At 38.3% G+C, this 18,070-nt stretch overlaps 1 protein-coding gene across 1 annotated transcript in view; it reads left to right on the forward strand.

Moving 5' to 3' along the window:
• LOC139710457 (uncharacterized) overlaps window positions 1–18,070 on the forward strand; it is a 123,390-nt gene that overhangs the window by 31,290 nt on the left and 74,030 nt on the right. The window contains exons 2-3 of the mRNA XM_071622374.1: window positions 8,329–8,420; window positions 11,282–11,377. Coding sequence (XP_071478475.1) covers window positions 8,350–8,420; window positions 11,282–11,377 — 167 coding nt within the window. The 5' untranslated portion in view covers window positions 8,329–8,349. The remainder of the gene's footprint in view (window positions 1–8,328; window positions 8,421–11,281; window positions 11,378–18,070) is intronic.

Consider the following 18,070-nt stretch of genomic DNA (forward strand, 5'->3'; position numbering starts at 1 on the left):
ATATTTTCGTATTCAGTATGTCAAGGAGATACAATTTGTAGTGTATACGTATAGAATAAGTCAATCCACGAGTGCTTCTTCATGTTGCACAACACAAGGATCATATTTCTTTCTTTTAACAGTTGAGCTCTCCACTTCAGCAATGGATGTAACTTGAGTGGAACTGGAAAAAAAAAAAAAAAAACCTCTGATTCCGCGGTCTTGAATTTAGAGCCGAAACAACGAGGGACCGACAGGAAGTAATAAATCTCGTTTGGAATGAATTTGGGGGCGCCGACGACGACGCACAGGGAGACAACTGTTGTCGTCCAAACAAAATGAACATAGCGAGATCTAAGAAATTACACCTGACGGAAGGATGGGTAATGCGTTAGCATAAGTTATAGTGTGGCAGCTCACTAAAAGATGAACATGGTCATGTTGGATGGTTTGGTTGGTAAAAGGGTGATAAACTTTATGTGGCATTGGGAATGTGTGAAGTAGCAAAAAACATCAAATCATTTGATTTTAAGGTCTTTCTGTAATGTTTGCTGATTGGACTCCTCCATGATTTGTAACTCGAGAGTTTAGTGACAGGGAAAATGTCAGGGAAATTTTCACGATGAACTTGAATTCCTATGATCCTCATACCCGTCAGAAGTTTTAGCCAACATGGGACCTTATGGTATTCTGAATCCAAACTTTTTCTTTAGATAGACAACCATTTAGATTAGTCTTGTGTATATTCAGCAGTTATTTTTGCTTCTGATGATTTAGCAATCATTGCTTGTAATGATTTTTCTGTAAACTGGTAGACAATCACAAAAATTTCTTGAATTCTTTAATAGATCAAGAAAATTAAGTTAAGATTTTCATGCAAACAAATGAGATGCTGTCATGTTTAACATGATGTGGATTTACTTCAGTTGCTATTAATCAATCACTAGAAATGTGTTCAATTGACTGGACTCTCTTGACACTAAATGTATGGTATCAGAAAAACACAGGGCCTTTGGATGGTCTAGAAGTAGAGACTACCTCAATGTCATAGGGCCGAGACAGTGGCAGGTAGGTTTGTGACAGGAATCGCTGAATGTCAGACATTCAATGGAATCAATTGAGCTTTAACAAGGAGATCTTTCAGGTGGAATTTACCTGCTGTGCCTTTATTTATTCATTTTTTGTATCCTCGTTTGTCAGTGACCTTTAGACACAGGGTCACAATTCAAAGCCTGAGTAATGTAGCGTGGAGAAAAAGGTCAAAGGTTAGTTGATGAACTGGCAATGTGAGAAAAGAAGGGTAATGTCTGTTGACACATTGGAAGGTAGGAGAAGAATTAAAGGCTCTATTTATCATTTGCAGATGTAACAAAACCCCATAGTAGGACAGATATGTAGCAAAAATTGGTCGAAATGCTCACATCCGGCGGAAAGTATGAAATTTTGCATATAGGGGTATTTTGGGGTGCTGATTTCAAATATTGCCGGATCCAAGAGATCTGACCATGGGGTCGGCTGCCATTTTGAATTCCAATATGGCCGCCATCACAAAACAAATTCAAAGATCGCTATCTTCAGTTCTGAATGACCTGTGGCACCAAAATTTGGTACACATGAGCGTTTTGACACATTGAATTTGATGACAGATCGATTTGGAGTGTCTGACAAACATCAAATGGCCGCCATTTTGAATTCCAATATGGCCGCCTCGACGAAATATTCAAAATCCCAATCTCGATTTCTCAGTGGTGAGGGACCCTGAAATTAGGTGTAAACAAGTATTTTAACATACTGAGTTAAAATATTAACTGATGTGATGTGTCTGACAAACGCAATGCCTTCTATTTTGAATTCCAATGTGGCTACGAAGACAAACATCATGACTAACATTCATGGGCATGTCAAAAAGTGCCAGCAAAAAGGAAGCATAATGCACCTTTCACTGACGTCACAATGTAAATACAGCAGCGCGCACTCTATCAGTTACAAACGCGCGCTCAATCAGGTAGCCTAATTTACAAACCCGAGATAGAGATTTTCAACACTCCGACATGGCAAATATGTATAGAAATTCAAATTGGCTGCCGTGCAGCTTGTCAGACATAACAAATAAGTCTGTTATTGAAGTCATCATATCACAATGCTGTAATATATCAAATTCCAATGGCTAATGTCATTCAGAACTGAACATAGGGATCTTTGACGGCGGCCATATTGGAATTCAAAATGGCGGCCGACCCCGTGGCCAGATCTCTTGGATCCGGCAATTTTTGAAATCAGCGCCTCAAAATACCCCTATATGCAAAATTTCATACTTTCCGCCGGATGTGAGCATCTTTTTCACATATCTGCCCCACTACCAGCTTCAGTGCTTCAAAATAGTTCCAAAAAATGTGTTACGGATAGAAACAACCACTGTAAAAATTTTCATCGGTGTAATAACGTTATTAGAAGTATTGTTGAATACAATACAAAATGTGAACAATAGTTATGATAAAATTGTCTGAAGACGAAACAGTCTACAGTTATGGTTTATGGAGAAAAATAGTGAGATCTCCTTGAAGTTTAGGGTTTTTGCAAAATTCTTGTGTGGTACGATGTTTTTTGATACAACTGGCCTATGCAAATGCATCAAATGTGATAACTCGAATATTTTTTAAATCACTGCTCCCAATGGTAAACAATACCTTTAAGTGAAGGAAGCATGGAAAGAGAAGTTGATTCCATTAAACCTGTCAGGGCACATACTTTAGAGCAAGAAGGCAACATCTCCTATGAACTCTCCCAGGTGCCTCATTTATGACAAGAAGGCAGTAAATGCGACTTCGTTAGTCTCACCTGCATGCCTCGTTTAGGACATCGATACAAAAGTAAACTTAGATGCCTTGTTAAGGACAAGAAAACGAGAAAACAATTTCTCCAAGACTCACCTAGATGCGTCATTTAGTGAAATTTTAAGATAAGAAGGCAAGATTAGGGCTTCTCAAAATTCATTTAGATGGTGACCTGTATCTATACTTCAGAACAAACAGCACATTTTTGAAACCTTGCCAAAGCACATTTTATAATCATAAAGAAGGTATCTTGAAGAATTTTAACATGTCAACTTCTTGCCTTCATGTTTTAAATTAGGCACCATTGCAGGTTTCTATAAAGTTGCTTTCTCTTCGTCTTAACTTTTGAACTCTCACAATCGTCATTGCTATGCAAAAATGAGTTCATTTTGCTTTTTTTTTTTACCCATGTGAAGATAGAGGCTCCCCTACCGTATACATTGTTTATGAACACCATGACAAAAAACAAACAAACAAACAAACAAACAAACAAAGAGCTCAAGAATTGTTATTCCATGACACAACCGACCTCATTATGTCCACTTGCAACCAAATGGTGTTTTTTTTTTTTGTTGTTGTTGTTTTTTTTTTTTTGGGGGGGGGGGGGAGTAGGGAGCCATCAACTTAATGTGAAGGATGGCAATTGTAGTAAATTGTTGCAAAGCGATCAAGAAAGCGATAACTCTTGTGTGTGAATGGGTCTGTACAGTGAGGGATTCAGAACTGTAGGGTTGCTGTAATGGTGCTGTTTATATTGACAGAAATGCTTAGATTTAGCGTGGGACAAACAGACACTCATGATTGCCTAAAACCTGTGTCCATCCAAGGATTATACCACCTCACTTGTTCACCAATAACCACACCCTTATCTATGGAGAGAGGGAGAGAGAAGAAAGCTTTGTTTGGAAAGACACAGCATGCAAGAGTGGCCATGTTGGAGTGTTGTAAAATTTGATTTTTTTTTTTTTACATTAGCTTTATGGTGAAGAGTCAATTAAGAATATTTAGCAGCTTGGTTGCATACAAGTTTGTAACAGCATGTCTACAATTAGATATAAAAAACAGTGATCTTACGATTGAATGACATTGATTATTTTGTATTTGACACTTTGATACTGTTTCATAATCTTATTTGTCACTATATGGTAACAATAGACTTACCACTAAACCAATTACTGTGATTATATTCTTTTTAAAACTTTTGATACTGTTTCATCATCTTATTTGTCAGTACAGTAAATGTCAAGTTTGTTATTTTCCTTTTCTTTTTGATGTCACATAATGCTGTATGCTAGTAAGATTTTACTCTATGTAGCATTGTTAAACTTAGCATAATGCACATCCATTTACTTACTTGCTTACTTAATTTTACTTTTCCATTTTAGAAACTTAATCTTATACTTTGCAGAATTGCTTTGCTTTGGGGTTCTTTTGAATGATGGGAGAACTTTCTAGCCAAAATGCAACTAGTCCGAAATTGGTGTTAAACTTATGTTCTCAGTACAAGATATTTACCTCCAAAATATTCAGCTTTCAATGCTTACTGCCTTCATCAGCAAAAAGACCTGTCCTCACTGATAAGCAGGTCATAGACTTTCTGCTGATGAAAGCTGTAGCGTTGACAGCTGAAAGATTTGGGCATGAAATTATTTTGTATTGAGATCAAAAGTTTAACACCAATTTCAGATGAATTTCCAGTACAGATGAGCTTCTAAGTTCTACTCTAAAAGTGAAAGGCGTCTGGAATCAAATCAATAACATAGGAGCAAAGAAAATCACTGAGGAGCTTGAGCCAGCTCAGACAAGTGGTGTATTAGAAAATTGCAGCAGTTTTTGGAATGAAATTCCATGGCGTCCTCTTGGGGCCTCAAAGACAGCAACCTGATCATTATTATGACTGTTAGTGTCTCAGGCACCAACATCCCCCTCAAAATCTTGGCATAAATTATCATGTTTGTCATAGGGATCAGGCACCTCTATGTCATGGGATGATTAATGATAATGATGCATTCTTGATTTACGGCCAGGTGAGTCAGAAAATCGTTAACCCCCTTGCTCCTGAACCATGAAAATATGAAGATTTTACTTCTTTATATGAAAAGTGTGCACTCCTCTGACTCGTTGCAGACATCTGCTGAAGATGATATTAAGATGTGTTTACCAACTTGATTCTAGTGCAGAATTAAGGTGGCAGAGCAACTTTCAGAGAGTTTGGGCAGTTAATAAAAACACAACGCTGTATTGATTATGGGGTTGGACGTGCATTTCTAATATGCAAAAAAAAAAAAAAAGTGTGATCGCAAATGTATTTCAGTCAGAAACGCATGTCTGTAGAGTTGATGAATTATGCAAAATCATCTTGAAATGTGTTTATTAATTACTCGGACCTGCCCAAGCCAACCACAGCCAACTATACACATCTCAACCCCTTGGGTCAAACTGTGCAATGGAGCTGCACAGTGACGATTAAAGGACAAGTTCACCTTCATAGACATGTGGGTTGAGTGAATGCAGCGATATTAGTAGAGCACATCGTTGAGAGTTTGAGGAAAATCGGACAATCCGTTCAAAAGTTATGAATTTTTGAAGTTTCTGCTCACTTAAGGCTGGATGAGAATTTACTATAGCTTGTGATATCACATGAGTACAACGATATAAAGAAAGAATAAAGAAAATTCAACATATTTTCACTTTTCTCGCATAACAAAAGAACACCTGACTTCTCTCTTTCAGAAGGCAGGGGGAATAATATTACCCTTAATATATGTCAGTTGTCAAGTCGAAGAAATGTGCACTTTATTCAAAAAGTAAATTTTTGTAAAATTCTCTTTTTATTTTCTTTATATGGTGGTACGCATATGACATCATACACTTTAGTAGTCTTCTCATCCAGCAGTGACTACGCAGATACTTTAAAAATTCATAACTTTTGAACGGATTGTCCGATTTTCCCCAAACTTTCACTGATGTGTTCTACTAATATTGCTGCATTCACTCAATCCACATGTATATATATAGGTAGACTTGTCCTTTAATGGCATCCCAATCAACTCACAACAGAGTTGATAATTTTAAACAACAACACAAGAAACAGGATCTGAAAGGCGCTTGCAAACACATTTTGATTGTGGGTATTGAAATGTGTTTCAAACATTGGTAACATGATAAATGCGGCCACAGTCAGACAGTAAGACTTTTTGCAGGTGTTGTACACTTATTTGTTTCCCCTTGGGTCCATTCTCCTCCTACTGTATACAAGAAGGGTAAAGTTGATTTGAGAAGGCATTGATTAAACCTGTGATATGCAACAGTGTTAATTCTACATGCACACCATTCAACATGTTTTCAGGTAATGTTGCTCCGTAGGCCTATATTTCCAAGAACTATATTTGCATTTTCCAGCTTTCCAGCTGTATCCTGAAATCCAAAGTGAGAGGGGCTTTTGAACTTGTAATGTGAAGAGTAAACCAGTAAATCCTTCAGTCATTAACCATGTTCACAATTTGCTGTTGTTGATAGATAGACAGACATAATTCTTCCTGTTTCTATTGGAAACAGATAGGATTACTTCTCATTCACATTGCACCGGTGTATGGAAACATCTCTGAGGACCCAACATGTATGAGAAGAAGCAATGTTCATGAATATATTTGTTGCAAATTTCTGAAATTACTGAAACAGAGTTCTGTTGCATTGTGTAAAATAGGAATTCTTGCTACCTCAAGTAGCAATCATGTTGAAATCCAGTCGAAATCCTGAAAATACGCATGTAGCTTTTTCAGCATTCCGCTTCCCGTATCAGGATGTGCTGCCAGCCAGCTATGCAAAATCACCGCATTGACCGATATGCACAAACACGCTTGCTAGCAGATGCCTTACCAGAAGTGGGATTGACTGCCCACTAATTAAAGTGGAAAACTTTCTTGTCTTGTGAATTTTGAGCTTTCCAGACCTATGTAGGATATAGCGAGAATTGATTTCTGAGGTTTTATGTAATGCAGTCCTTATCCAGGAATTTCTTTTGTAATCTCCATCTTTTATTCATGCTCTGTCTCCTCTTGGAATGTTGTTCTAATTAAAATGAGAAAAGGAACATTTCCTTCTTATATTGACAAGTGGTCATTCTATTTTTATACTCTCTCCTCAGTTGGTATTCATCACCCCTTCACAATCACCAGTGAAAAGCTTTCTCTTTCTTTCACTGTCACTTTTCTGTGAGGGATAACAGAGGGTATAAAAGGGTGCATGCAAATGAAAGAGTATGCAGAGCAATGTTTATGTGTATCATTGTATATCATTGATGCACATGCAACAGACCAGTTTACTATTAAATGTTTTTAAGTTACTGTAAACGTGGAAATTTTCGCGGTACATTAATTTTCGCGGATTTCGCGCTACGCTCGGCTAGCGCGAATTCAAAAACGCGCGAATATATCTTCACAATTTTCTACGCACATTTTGAACGGGATGAATTGTGTGCGCTTCATCGATGATACTGCTACGTAGTACAATGTACAGGCATGTTTACGCTACTAGTACTGTGCGAAGAGACGATACCCTAGATTGCTGTGTACTGTAGCATGCATGTGTGCACCGCACGCATCGATGCTACAGTCCCCCGTGACTACGGTACTAGAGTCACAGCTGTACTACGTATTTGAGTGCTTGTACTCGCAGTCGAGCCGCTCGCTACGTCGCTTATCGTACGCTGGCATAGCAAGCTATGTAGCAGAGGCTTTGGATGAAAGCAGTGAATGTGTACTACAGTAAAGTAACCTGCTGCGGAGCGCGAATTTAAGAACCCGCGAATACGTTTTCGAGCCGCTCAGCACGAAAAATTAATCGCGCGAAAATATTGACGTTTACAGTATAGTTTATACCATCTCCCCCCCCCCCCCCCATCCCCTGAACAAATCAGTACCAGTTTCAAATTAAAATGTTACCATTGACTACCTTTCAATTTGTGTGCCTTAATTAGTTAATGCTGTTTCAGGTAAGCCTATTATAGTAGGGCTATTTTTGTGGTAATCAGTAAGAACTTGTGTCCAATAGATAGCCATTGAATTTAATTGCATTAATGTCTGGTCAATTTATACCGCTATTTTGCTGGAATTGCCCTATTCTGAACAGATTTGCATAGATTTGCACACCCCCCCCCCCCCATTTCCTTTGTAGCAGGTGTAAAGGAAAATGGAAGAAACTGGTGCTGTGTAAAACCTGTAAAATGGTTTCTAAATTATGTATCTAAATCTCTCTTCCCCTCCCTATCTACCTGTCTATCTTCATCTCTCTTCATCTCTCAATTCATCTCTCAATCTATCTCTGTGTATCTCTCACTTGATTCATCCATTTATCACTCTTTCTTTTGTCTTTTTCTGCTTCTGTCTATTGCAATTTTTCTCTTTATCTTTATCCATTTGTCTATACATCACTGTTTCTTTCTCTCACCCTTTCTCTTTTTATCTATCTATTTCTCTCATTTCTCTCTCTTTTCTCTCTCTCTCTCTCGCTCCAGGTTTCCTGGCCCTAAGTAAGAATGGAAGACTACGAAGCAGAGGAACGTGCAAGACGGAGGGAGGAGCGGAGAAAGAAGAGGGAGGCAGAGCGGTGAGTGGAAGAGCCCGCCAAGGGGGCAGCCATACTCTTTGATACTAGACTCTCATGAATGCTGGATCCAGGCATTGTTAGCCTTGTCGCAAGTTGTTTGCTTTCATGTGGGGTGATTTTTATATCAGCATGGTGTTAATTTGTTTCTGAATTTTGCGTCTAGATATCAAGGTAGCTTAACATGTGGAGATGATTAGGAAAATCAACTTCAGTTAAAGTACAGCTTATATGAATCAATTTTGATCAAGATAACATCAGTGATTAAAGAATACAGAGCAGTTATGAATAAGTGCTTGAATGACACTGCTTTGAAAAGTATGCATGCACAATACATTAGATAACTACAAGAAGAAAAAATATTGGGATATTCTGAATCCACGTTTGTTTGCAGTGCATAGTTTCAATGTGAATGCAATAATCTGTGTATGACACATCATTTTGAATCATTGACCCGAGTTTCGTTCAGATGGCGATCCTTAACTTCTGAGGATAAGCTTATAGTTCAGTGTGGTACGCCAAGTATTCGTCACGAAATCAGGCATTGCGTGACAAAATTATTATTTTGTTGACAAGTGTTAACATCACTTTTGTCAAGAACTGACAATTTTTTTCAACAAAATTACAGTTTCATCGACGAATTAACAATATCGTCACAATTTTTTTCTTGTTTTTTTTTGTTGTTTTTTGAAGACAAAATTGATGTCACTTGTAAACAACACAACAACAAAAAAGTCACGAAATTGTTATTTCCTGACAAAATTGTAATTTAATGACAAAAGAGACCAGGCAACATTTAATGCCCCATACTTAACTACAAGCTTATCTTCAGTGTTAGCCAATCCGTGAAGTTAAGGGTCACCGTCTGAACGTAACTTATATGGACTGAATAACACTGAAGGCATGAGAATGCTCACATGTGTTGCGTTTCCATGTGGATGGTTTGTGTATGGTGCATTTAAGGAATTTGATCATTAACAAATCGCATGAATTATTTCCATGTTTGATGATTTTTGATTTGTCGTGTTAGCATCCTTTTAAAGGATAATTTTGTGGGCAGAAAACATACACAATGACAGACTGATGCACAATCATCAATGATTCATGATCACTATACAGGGTGGCCCAGAAAGAACGGAACGCCTAAGATCTTTAATTTCAGCAATATTGTTGCAAATATGTCATTATTTTGCATACTATTGGAAAGACCATTCTTTTTCCAATAGAATGACACCAAGTTTTTTTTTTTTATTTTGGTTAATGCGTTATGATTTTAGGACCATTTTTTTGAAACCCTTGCAATTTTTAAAATGTGATCATTTTGCACTCTAAGAGAAACCGAAAACAGCGAGAATTCGGCTTGCCATAGAACCAGTAGCCATTTGTCTCATTCACAATGATAACGGACAATGACAATCACACCGTCCGCCCCACATTCCACACATTGCGAACGCTACTGGTTCCATGGCAAGCCGAATTCTCGCTGGTTTCGGTATCTCTGAGAGTGTAAAATGATCTCATTTTGAAAATTGCAAGGGTTTACAAAAATGGTCCTAAAATCATAATGCATTAACCAAAATGAAAAAAAAAAATTGGTCTCATTCTATTGGAAAAAGAATAATCTTTCCAATTGTATGCAAAATAATGACATATTTGCAACAATATTGCTGAAATAAAAGATCGTAGGTGTTCCGTTCTTTCTGGGCCACCCTGTATAATTATTATCAAATTTATGAAAAAATTTATTGAAGTAAGAGATGGTAAAAGTCAACTTCTCAAATTTTTGCTTGTAAGCAGTGAAACTTTGTCTTCATCCAGAAAGGATTCTGGAGGTGTTGTGTTTTCTACTTTTCTGTCCATCGAAGTGACTTTATATCTTGTTGGCACAATTCAACCCTTCAAAAGAAGATGTTATTGTAAAGATACTTGCCACAGCTATACATGATATCAAGATGAACAGATAAGATATTGGGCAAAATTCCACTTTTGATCAAAGGTCTGCTTAACCTGTGCTGACAGTATAATTTTCAAGCCACGAATTCTGCCAATCAAGTTCAGTGGTGTTTTGTTGTTTTTTAGGAATGATAGAAAGACAAATAATTATGGATAAAATGACAAGATAAAAGTTGGAGATCAAAAGGTTACTTTCACACTGAACATTAGCTACAACTATAATTGTCCAGTCACAACTTCAGGTAGAAAAATTTGTTGGAAACATTGTGTTTCAAAGTGGTTAACAAAGTTGAGAAATATTCATTCTCTACAATAATGGTCAAACTTCCGGGTTACTGGACAAAATCAATGGCCTTCATGTAAGATAATAAGAGAAATGGCTAGTATTGTGAAATAAAGTAAATCGTGAGTAGAAATGAAGAGTTTGTTTGCAAAAACCGATAAGTCCATATTTGCCAAATGGAGATATTTGCGATCAAAGTTCAAGAAAGATAAAGAGAATAATAAGAAAATTTTTGCTTCTTTTGACCATAACTTCAAAAATGTACCTTTATATGTAGTGACAAATATATCATTTAAAAGGTACTATTTTGTACTTTATGACAGAGACCGTACTTCAAAATCTTCAAAAATGGACTTATCGGTTTTTGCGAATAAACTCTTCAAATCATCCCAATGGATTGTGCATTCTGAAATTTAACCCCAGAGTTTATAGCATGGAGTGAATTTTATTAACACATATCTCCATTGTATTTTGTCCCCTTTTTTTGTCTCCCCATCGTTTTGTTGTCTCGTTTCCATCACCGTTTTGGTTTTCACGCACTGGAATGACCCATCGTCCGTGCATGACGTGTGTGTGTGATTGACGTGCATCCTCGCGATTGACCGACCGGCCGGTTGTCCGTGTGCAGGCTCGCGGCGGCCACCAACGGTTTTGACAGCACATACAGCAAGGACTTGGAAGATATCCGGCGGCGGAGAGAGGAGAGGCGGAAAATGAGGGAAATGTGGGTCTGAGAAACAATCAAAAATGCAATTTTCTCTCTCGCTCTGTTCCTTCTGAAACACCTCATCTTTCATGATGATTTCAATTTGCTTCATTACCATAATTTTGCTTACCTTGCATATTTTTCATGGTTTTTTTTTTCTAATCTCATCAGTGTTCAGTCAAGTCACTGTAACCTTTTGCTATTAGATTAAGATGTAATCTGAAGCTGGAAGGTTTGTTGGTGAAACTAACAGTCTGCTTTGCAGATATTTTATTTTAAGTCATTGCCACAGTCTAGAATAGTTTCTCATGTAGTTTAGAAGTCATTACTGCTGACTGTAATAATTTTCTGCTCATTGTATTTGATATTCAACACTACTGCCTATGTACTTTCCTGGTAGGGTCCTGCTTTAGAATCAGTCGTGGTGGATATTGTAAGGAAGAAATTGAGAAACGTTTCAATTATTTGAGTATTCTTATTGTCCAGTTTATTTCCATCAATATGTGTATAGAGGAGTAGTCCCTTTTCTGATGAATATGTTCAGAGTCTTTTTCTTTTTCTTATTTTGGTCATTTCAGAAATGTGTTTCTAAACTCCATAATCAAATCAACTTTACATTTATCAACTTTCCCAAACTCCATGAAAGTTGTGCCAGAAGCGAGTGGATAGATGCACCCACAAATTGCAGGGAGGCAGTTGAACTCCAGCTGCTTCATATGTTCCCAGTGTGTGTGACAGAGACTTTGCTGGATGCAGAGAGGTCCTGTCATGTATGGGTGCACACAAACAGACTCTTCCACCACCACCATCACTACAATGAGGGGTGACAGAAGACCCTCTGTTTTGGAAGAGGGGTGCATTGTGTGTCCTCTTCTTCATTCCCCATCCCTCTTTCCTTTTTAAAGGGATCGAACAGTTTTGGTTGAGGCCTAATTTCAGGTTTCTAATATGTTTTGGTGAAATACTGAGAAACCTCTATATATGAAATATGAAAGAGCATGTAATTCTATGAGGAATCAAATGTTTAATTGATGAAAATTGGTTTTGAAATGGCTGAGATATCCAAAAAAGAGCAATTCTAATAAAGTATGGGACCCAGGTACACTATATTACGATCACTTTGTTTTACTTTGTTTTTGGATGTTTCAGTCATTCCAAACCCGATTTTCATCAAATAAACTTTGAATTCCTCTTAAAATGGTATGCTCTGTACTATATCATAAATGTTTTCATGGTATCTCGCAAAAAGTTAAAAGCCCAATTCTTATCTCCACCAATACTGTACCATCCCTTTAACTCTTTATGTGCCACATTCGCACACCCGATTCAGTCGACAGTATGCCAACTTCTCATAATATTCTGCTCAAACGCACAAACCCGCCCAAACCAATCAATAAATCGCCAACAACTTTGCTCACTGCATATCCAATTCAATATAAAGCTATAAAAAGTGACATAGATGTTAAATACAGAATGTTCTCCAAAGGCATGATCGCATTGTGACCTCAGAATAATGTGGCACTCAGGGGGTTTCCGCAATGGCACATAAAGAGTTAAAGGTGAAGTAAGCTTACAAGTGACTTTTTGCATTATGTCTGAGCTTTGCCTTTGCCTTAGGGCTTTGTCAAGCTTAGTTATTCTTTTTTGTGAATTCTCCAAACTTGCATATGACACAACCAGTATGTTTTCAGAGGGTACATGTTGTAACTTGTTTTTCTGTTTTGGGGTTTTTTTGTGTGTGAAAAAAAGTGTCAAGGGTAAACTGCTTTATTCCATAGAGTATGACGTGAGAGGAAGCTTTGTTCTAATTTTTTTTTTAGCTCACCTGAGCCAAAGGCTCAAGTGAGCTATTGCAATCGCCCTTCGTCCCGCGTCCGTCGTGCGTCGTCCGTCGTGCGTAAACTTTTTACATTTTCATCTTCTTCTTGAAAACCCCAAGACCAATTTTCATCAAACTTGGCAGGTAGCATCCCTAGGGGGTTAGGAACTCAGTTTGTTAAAATGGGCACCATGCCCCACCCAGGGGCCCCCAGGGGGGCCCAAACCCCCCAAAATTAAGGAATCTGTAGAAATCTTCTTCTCTAGAACCAGAAGTGATAGAGCTCAGTTAATACTATGAGTTAGTACATTGATGACTGTAGTTTCAAGTTTGTTCATGGCAGAATCAGGGGTGCCCCCCTTGGGACCCAGGGGAGGGGGGTGGGGAGGGGTTCTAATGGGGCCTAAATTGTACATTTTCATCTTCTTCTTGAGAACCCCATGACCCATTTTCACCAAACTTGGCAGGTAGCATCCCTAGGGGGTTAGGAACTCAATTTGTTGAAATGGGCACCATGCCCCACCCAGGGGGCCCCCAGGGAGCCCAAACCCCCCAAAAGTAAGGAATCTTTACAAATCTTCTTCTCTAGAACCAGAAGTGATGGAGCTATGTTAATACTATGAGTTAGTACATTGATGACTGTAGTTTCAAGTTTGTTCATGGCAGAATCAGGGGTGCCCCCCTTGGGACCCAGGGGAGGGGGGTGAGGAGGGATCCTAATGGGGCCTAAATTGTACATTTTTATCTTCTTCTTTAGAACCCATGACCCATTTTCACCAAACTTGGCAGGTAGCATCCCTAAGGGGTTAGGATCTCAATTTGTTAAAATGGGCACCATGCCCCCACCCAGGGGGCCCCCAGGGGGACCCAAACGCCCAAAATGAAGGAATCTTTAAAAATCTTCTCTAGTATCAGAAGTTATAGAGCTAAGATAATACTATGAGTGAGTACATTAATGACTGTAGTTTCGAGTTTGTTCATAGGAGATCCAGGGGTGCCCCTCTTGGGGGCAGGGGTGGGGGTGGTTGGGAAGGTCCAAATAGGGGCCTGAATTGTACATTTTCATCTTCTTCCTGAAAACCTCATGATAGATTTTCGTCAAACTTGGCAGGTAGCATCCCTAGGGGGTCAGGATCTCAATTTATCAAAATGGGCACCATGCCCCACCCAGAGGGCCCCAGGGGGCCACAATTCCCCCAAATTAAGGAATCTTTAAAAATTTGGGCCCTTATTGTACATTTTCATCTTCTACTTGAGAATGCCTGGTCAAATTTTGGTAGAGCTGTGAATAATTTAGATTAGTGACTGCGTGAAAGCTGAACTTGCGATACTCAGGTGAGCGCTAGACCTGCGGGTCTCTTGTTTCTTTTTGCTGAGCAAAAATATGTTATAGCACATCATTCTAGTAGCTTTTATTCACACAACCAGGGTTTAATTTAATGGCTCTTTGTACTGGAAGACCAGAAATGTTCACATGCATTTTGATTTTCCAAGGGCCAAAATTCACGAAATTAAAATGCACGCGAAAGTTCTTTTACTCTAGGCCTATATGTGTGCATTGAGAGCCAGTAGCAATTTGCGAAGTTTTCATTCCACGGAAAAGACTATCAGCCCCAATTTGCAAAAATTCATGCTGCAAAAATATCTTGCTTTAAACAGTAGTTTGAGGAATGATACAGATACACACAGGCTCTCTCTCTTGCTCTCTTTGTCTCCATGCCACCCCCCCCCCCCACACCCCTTCCCCCTGGAGCCATCTATCTCTCCCTCTCACTGTTCAGAATAGTAGCAAAAGCAGATGGCGCAATCACTCATTATAAGAATTTGATTACATCATAAGAATTTTATGATAACCATCGATTAAATGTAATTACTTAAGCAATGATCTGCATTCTTTAGAAAGTTGTCTGTGGTCAAAGCCATATCAACAGCTTTTTAAAACAGACTCTATCTTATACCCTCTTTGCTAAATTATATTATGAGTGTATGGAGCAATCTCGTCCCTCGTCCATGCATAACTTCTTGGCCCATGGGAGAACTGTTCCATTGACCCCCTTGACAAATATGGCTTCCCTCCTGGCCGATCCTTCTTTATGTTTGACTAGCCTGCCTGTAATCTGCTCCGCAAGCCAGATCGCAAAGATAATCACGTCAATACCGATTGCCGATTACCCGGATTACCAGCGCGGCATGCAGTCATTATGTGAGACATTGGATGTGGAGCTGAATGCTCCCAGAATCAAACTTAAAAAATATATTGAAAAACTATCCCCTGTATGGTAAAAAAAAAAGAAAAGAAAAAAGAATACACTGGGGATATTGAGAGTAAGCTATACTTGAAAAGGATTGAACAAAATTTTCAATTTCTCATAAACTATTCAAATTACTTTAAGTTTTGATTATGCTCTAACACAGTAGTTCTAGATGATATCCTAGCCCTTATAAAGGGAGAAATGGAAAAGGGCAGAGAAAAAAAAATAATAGACCAAGTTTCAACTGTTGAGTAAAGCATTCCAACATTACAGTAATCTGTGCTGTCTTAAAAATTGGGGAAAACTTTTGAATGTGAGTTATGACATGCCTCACTGTACGAGAAAAGATTTGACATAATTTGCAACAACTAATGCTATTACTACTACTGCTGCTTCTGGTGCTGCTGCTACTTTGACTGCTATTACGCTGTTCTTGCTTCTTCTAGTAATGCGACTTTTATAACTTTACTATCACCATACAATTATTTCTTCATCTACTACTAGTACTAGTACTACCATTTCAATCCATAACTGAATACTGCTTTATTTATTCTGACTTTGTTGAATGATGTACACCGTGTTATGTTATGTATTTTGTTAGTTTTTCATTCGTTGAATTACCCAATTATTTCTGCTTGTAGATAAAACAGACTGGTTATCCAAGTGCTCTTTCTCACAAAATTCCACATTTAGAAATATGTTTCCAAAAACAAAATGCAATCCAACAAGGAAAATCAGTATTGTGATGACCCCACATTGTCATCATTAAGTTCTTCTTTTTTTTGGTCATACAACTTGGGATCATTCCACGGGGGCTTTTGTTGTACTGTTTGAAGATATTTTCAGGGGTACGGGCGTGCACAGCCCCATACTGTGAAGCATAATTGGTAACTTGAGACCAGTGGGGTGGGGTGGGGGGAGGGGAGGGGAGAGTGGAGGCTTTTCAGAGACCAGGAGATGAGGAAGCCTCGATTTGGCCGATTTGGACGATCCAGGTCACGCAGCTGCCTATCAGGTTATGATGTGAACATGCCAGCTCAGCTGTCTGACTTCTCCAGCACTGGTCTGGGGTAGCGCCAAGTGAAGTTTACAATCTCTACACAGTCTTGTGTCAGATTATTGAATGGGAGAAAATGTTGATGGGAAAGGGATATGATACAAGGAATATATTTTCACGCTCAGCTTTGTGCTGTTGTTACAATGTATCATAGCAAATTTTGCCTTCATTTAATGAAAATGCAAGGGCATTATACTATGCCTATTTTGATACAGTATATTTCAATTTCATTTGGATTATTACTATTTATATTTCTTCAACAAAACATAGAGAAAGAAATCATCTTGCGTATGTGTTTCATCAACTGGTACTAATTTGTAGTGCAAGAATTATAGGCACATTAAACATGTAGTAACTTGTGTTTAAGGGAACAATAGAAGCATATTGTGTTTACGGGAATAACAAAGATGTATTGTGTATTTGGGTTTGAGCAAAATAATTTACTGTAATATGTGGCCAACCTACAGTTAAACTGTTAGAACTTTTACATTTTGGTGAAAATGCATGTGTAGATTAGTCTTCTCAAGTGTTCAAACAATGTCTGTAGTATAACTGCTGCTAGTATCCAGCACTACATGTGTCTGAGCATTGTTATGTCAAGCTGTGAAAATACTTGAGCTTTCACATTAAGCCAGGGATGCCTGGCCTTCTTTCCAGGCTGTCAGACTTTATTCTGTTTGGAATTTTCATTGTGAATCTCAGCGGCCACGAAGACAAGAATTTATTATGTTGTTAGGCACGAAATTGAGTGAATTCCCATGGAATCTGGACATCATATCAAAGAAGATAGCAGAGTTTTTCATAAATGGAATAGATCAGAAAAGTTTAAAAGAATATGGATGCCTGTAAGAAAGACTGTGACATCCTAGCCAACTCTCAGAGCAAATATCAGCAAAGCCCAGCATTTCTCTTGGCTGCTACTCAATTTCATATCTGCTTTGTCAGTAATATTTCATAATTCATTCTCCACCTGTAAGGCAATCAATTTCATGCTAATTTGTGAGTGATATCATTGAAGAGAATTGCTTTGATTCAGCCACAAAACAGTTTTATTTCTTGCAACTGAGTGACAAATTGCCCTACATCAAGGTAAAAAAGCACTGAATTGATCAATGTTTTAGTAGGATTTATTTAGTATTTGCTATTTATGTTAGTATTTTTATTTCTTCACAAACTGGAAAATGCAATTACATGAGTGGCTAATCGAGAAGTGTCTTTTATTTCATTTTACTCTGAGCAAGATATTTTTGTGACATGAAATTTTCGTGAATTTAGCCAATTGCCTTGTTTGCAGCATGACATTTTCGTAAGTTGTTTCTAACAATCAATGCTTAGAGTGTAGACAAGAATATTCTTGTGCATTTCAATTTCCTGAATCTTAGCTCTTGTAAAATTTGAAGAATTAAGGTGCACGCAAACATTCCTCTTTTTAGCTCACCTGAGCCAAAGGCTCAAGTGAGCTATTGCGATCGCCCTTCGTCCGGCGTCCGTCGTCCGTCGTCCGTCGTCCGTCGTCCGTCGTCCGTCGTCCGTCGTCCGTAAACTTTTTACATTTTCATCTTCTTCTTGAAAACCCCAAGACC

The sequence above is a fragment of the Diadema antillarum genome, unplaced genomic scaffold (genome assembly GCF_040938485.1).
Source record: "Diadema antillarum isolate AM-2024a unplaced genomic scaffold, OU_Dant_1.0 scf00000038, whole genome shotgun sequence".
In the NCBI taxonomy this organism is placed as follows: domain Eukaryota; kingdom Metazoa; phylum Echinodermata; class Echinoidea; order Diadematoida; family Diadematidae; genus Diadema; species Diadema antillarum.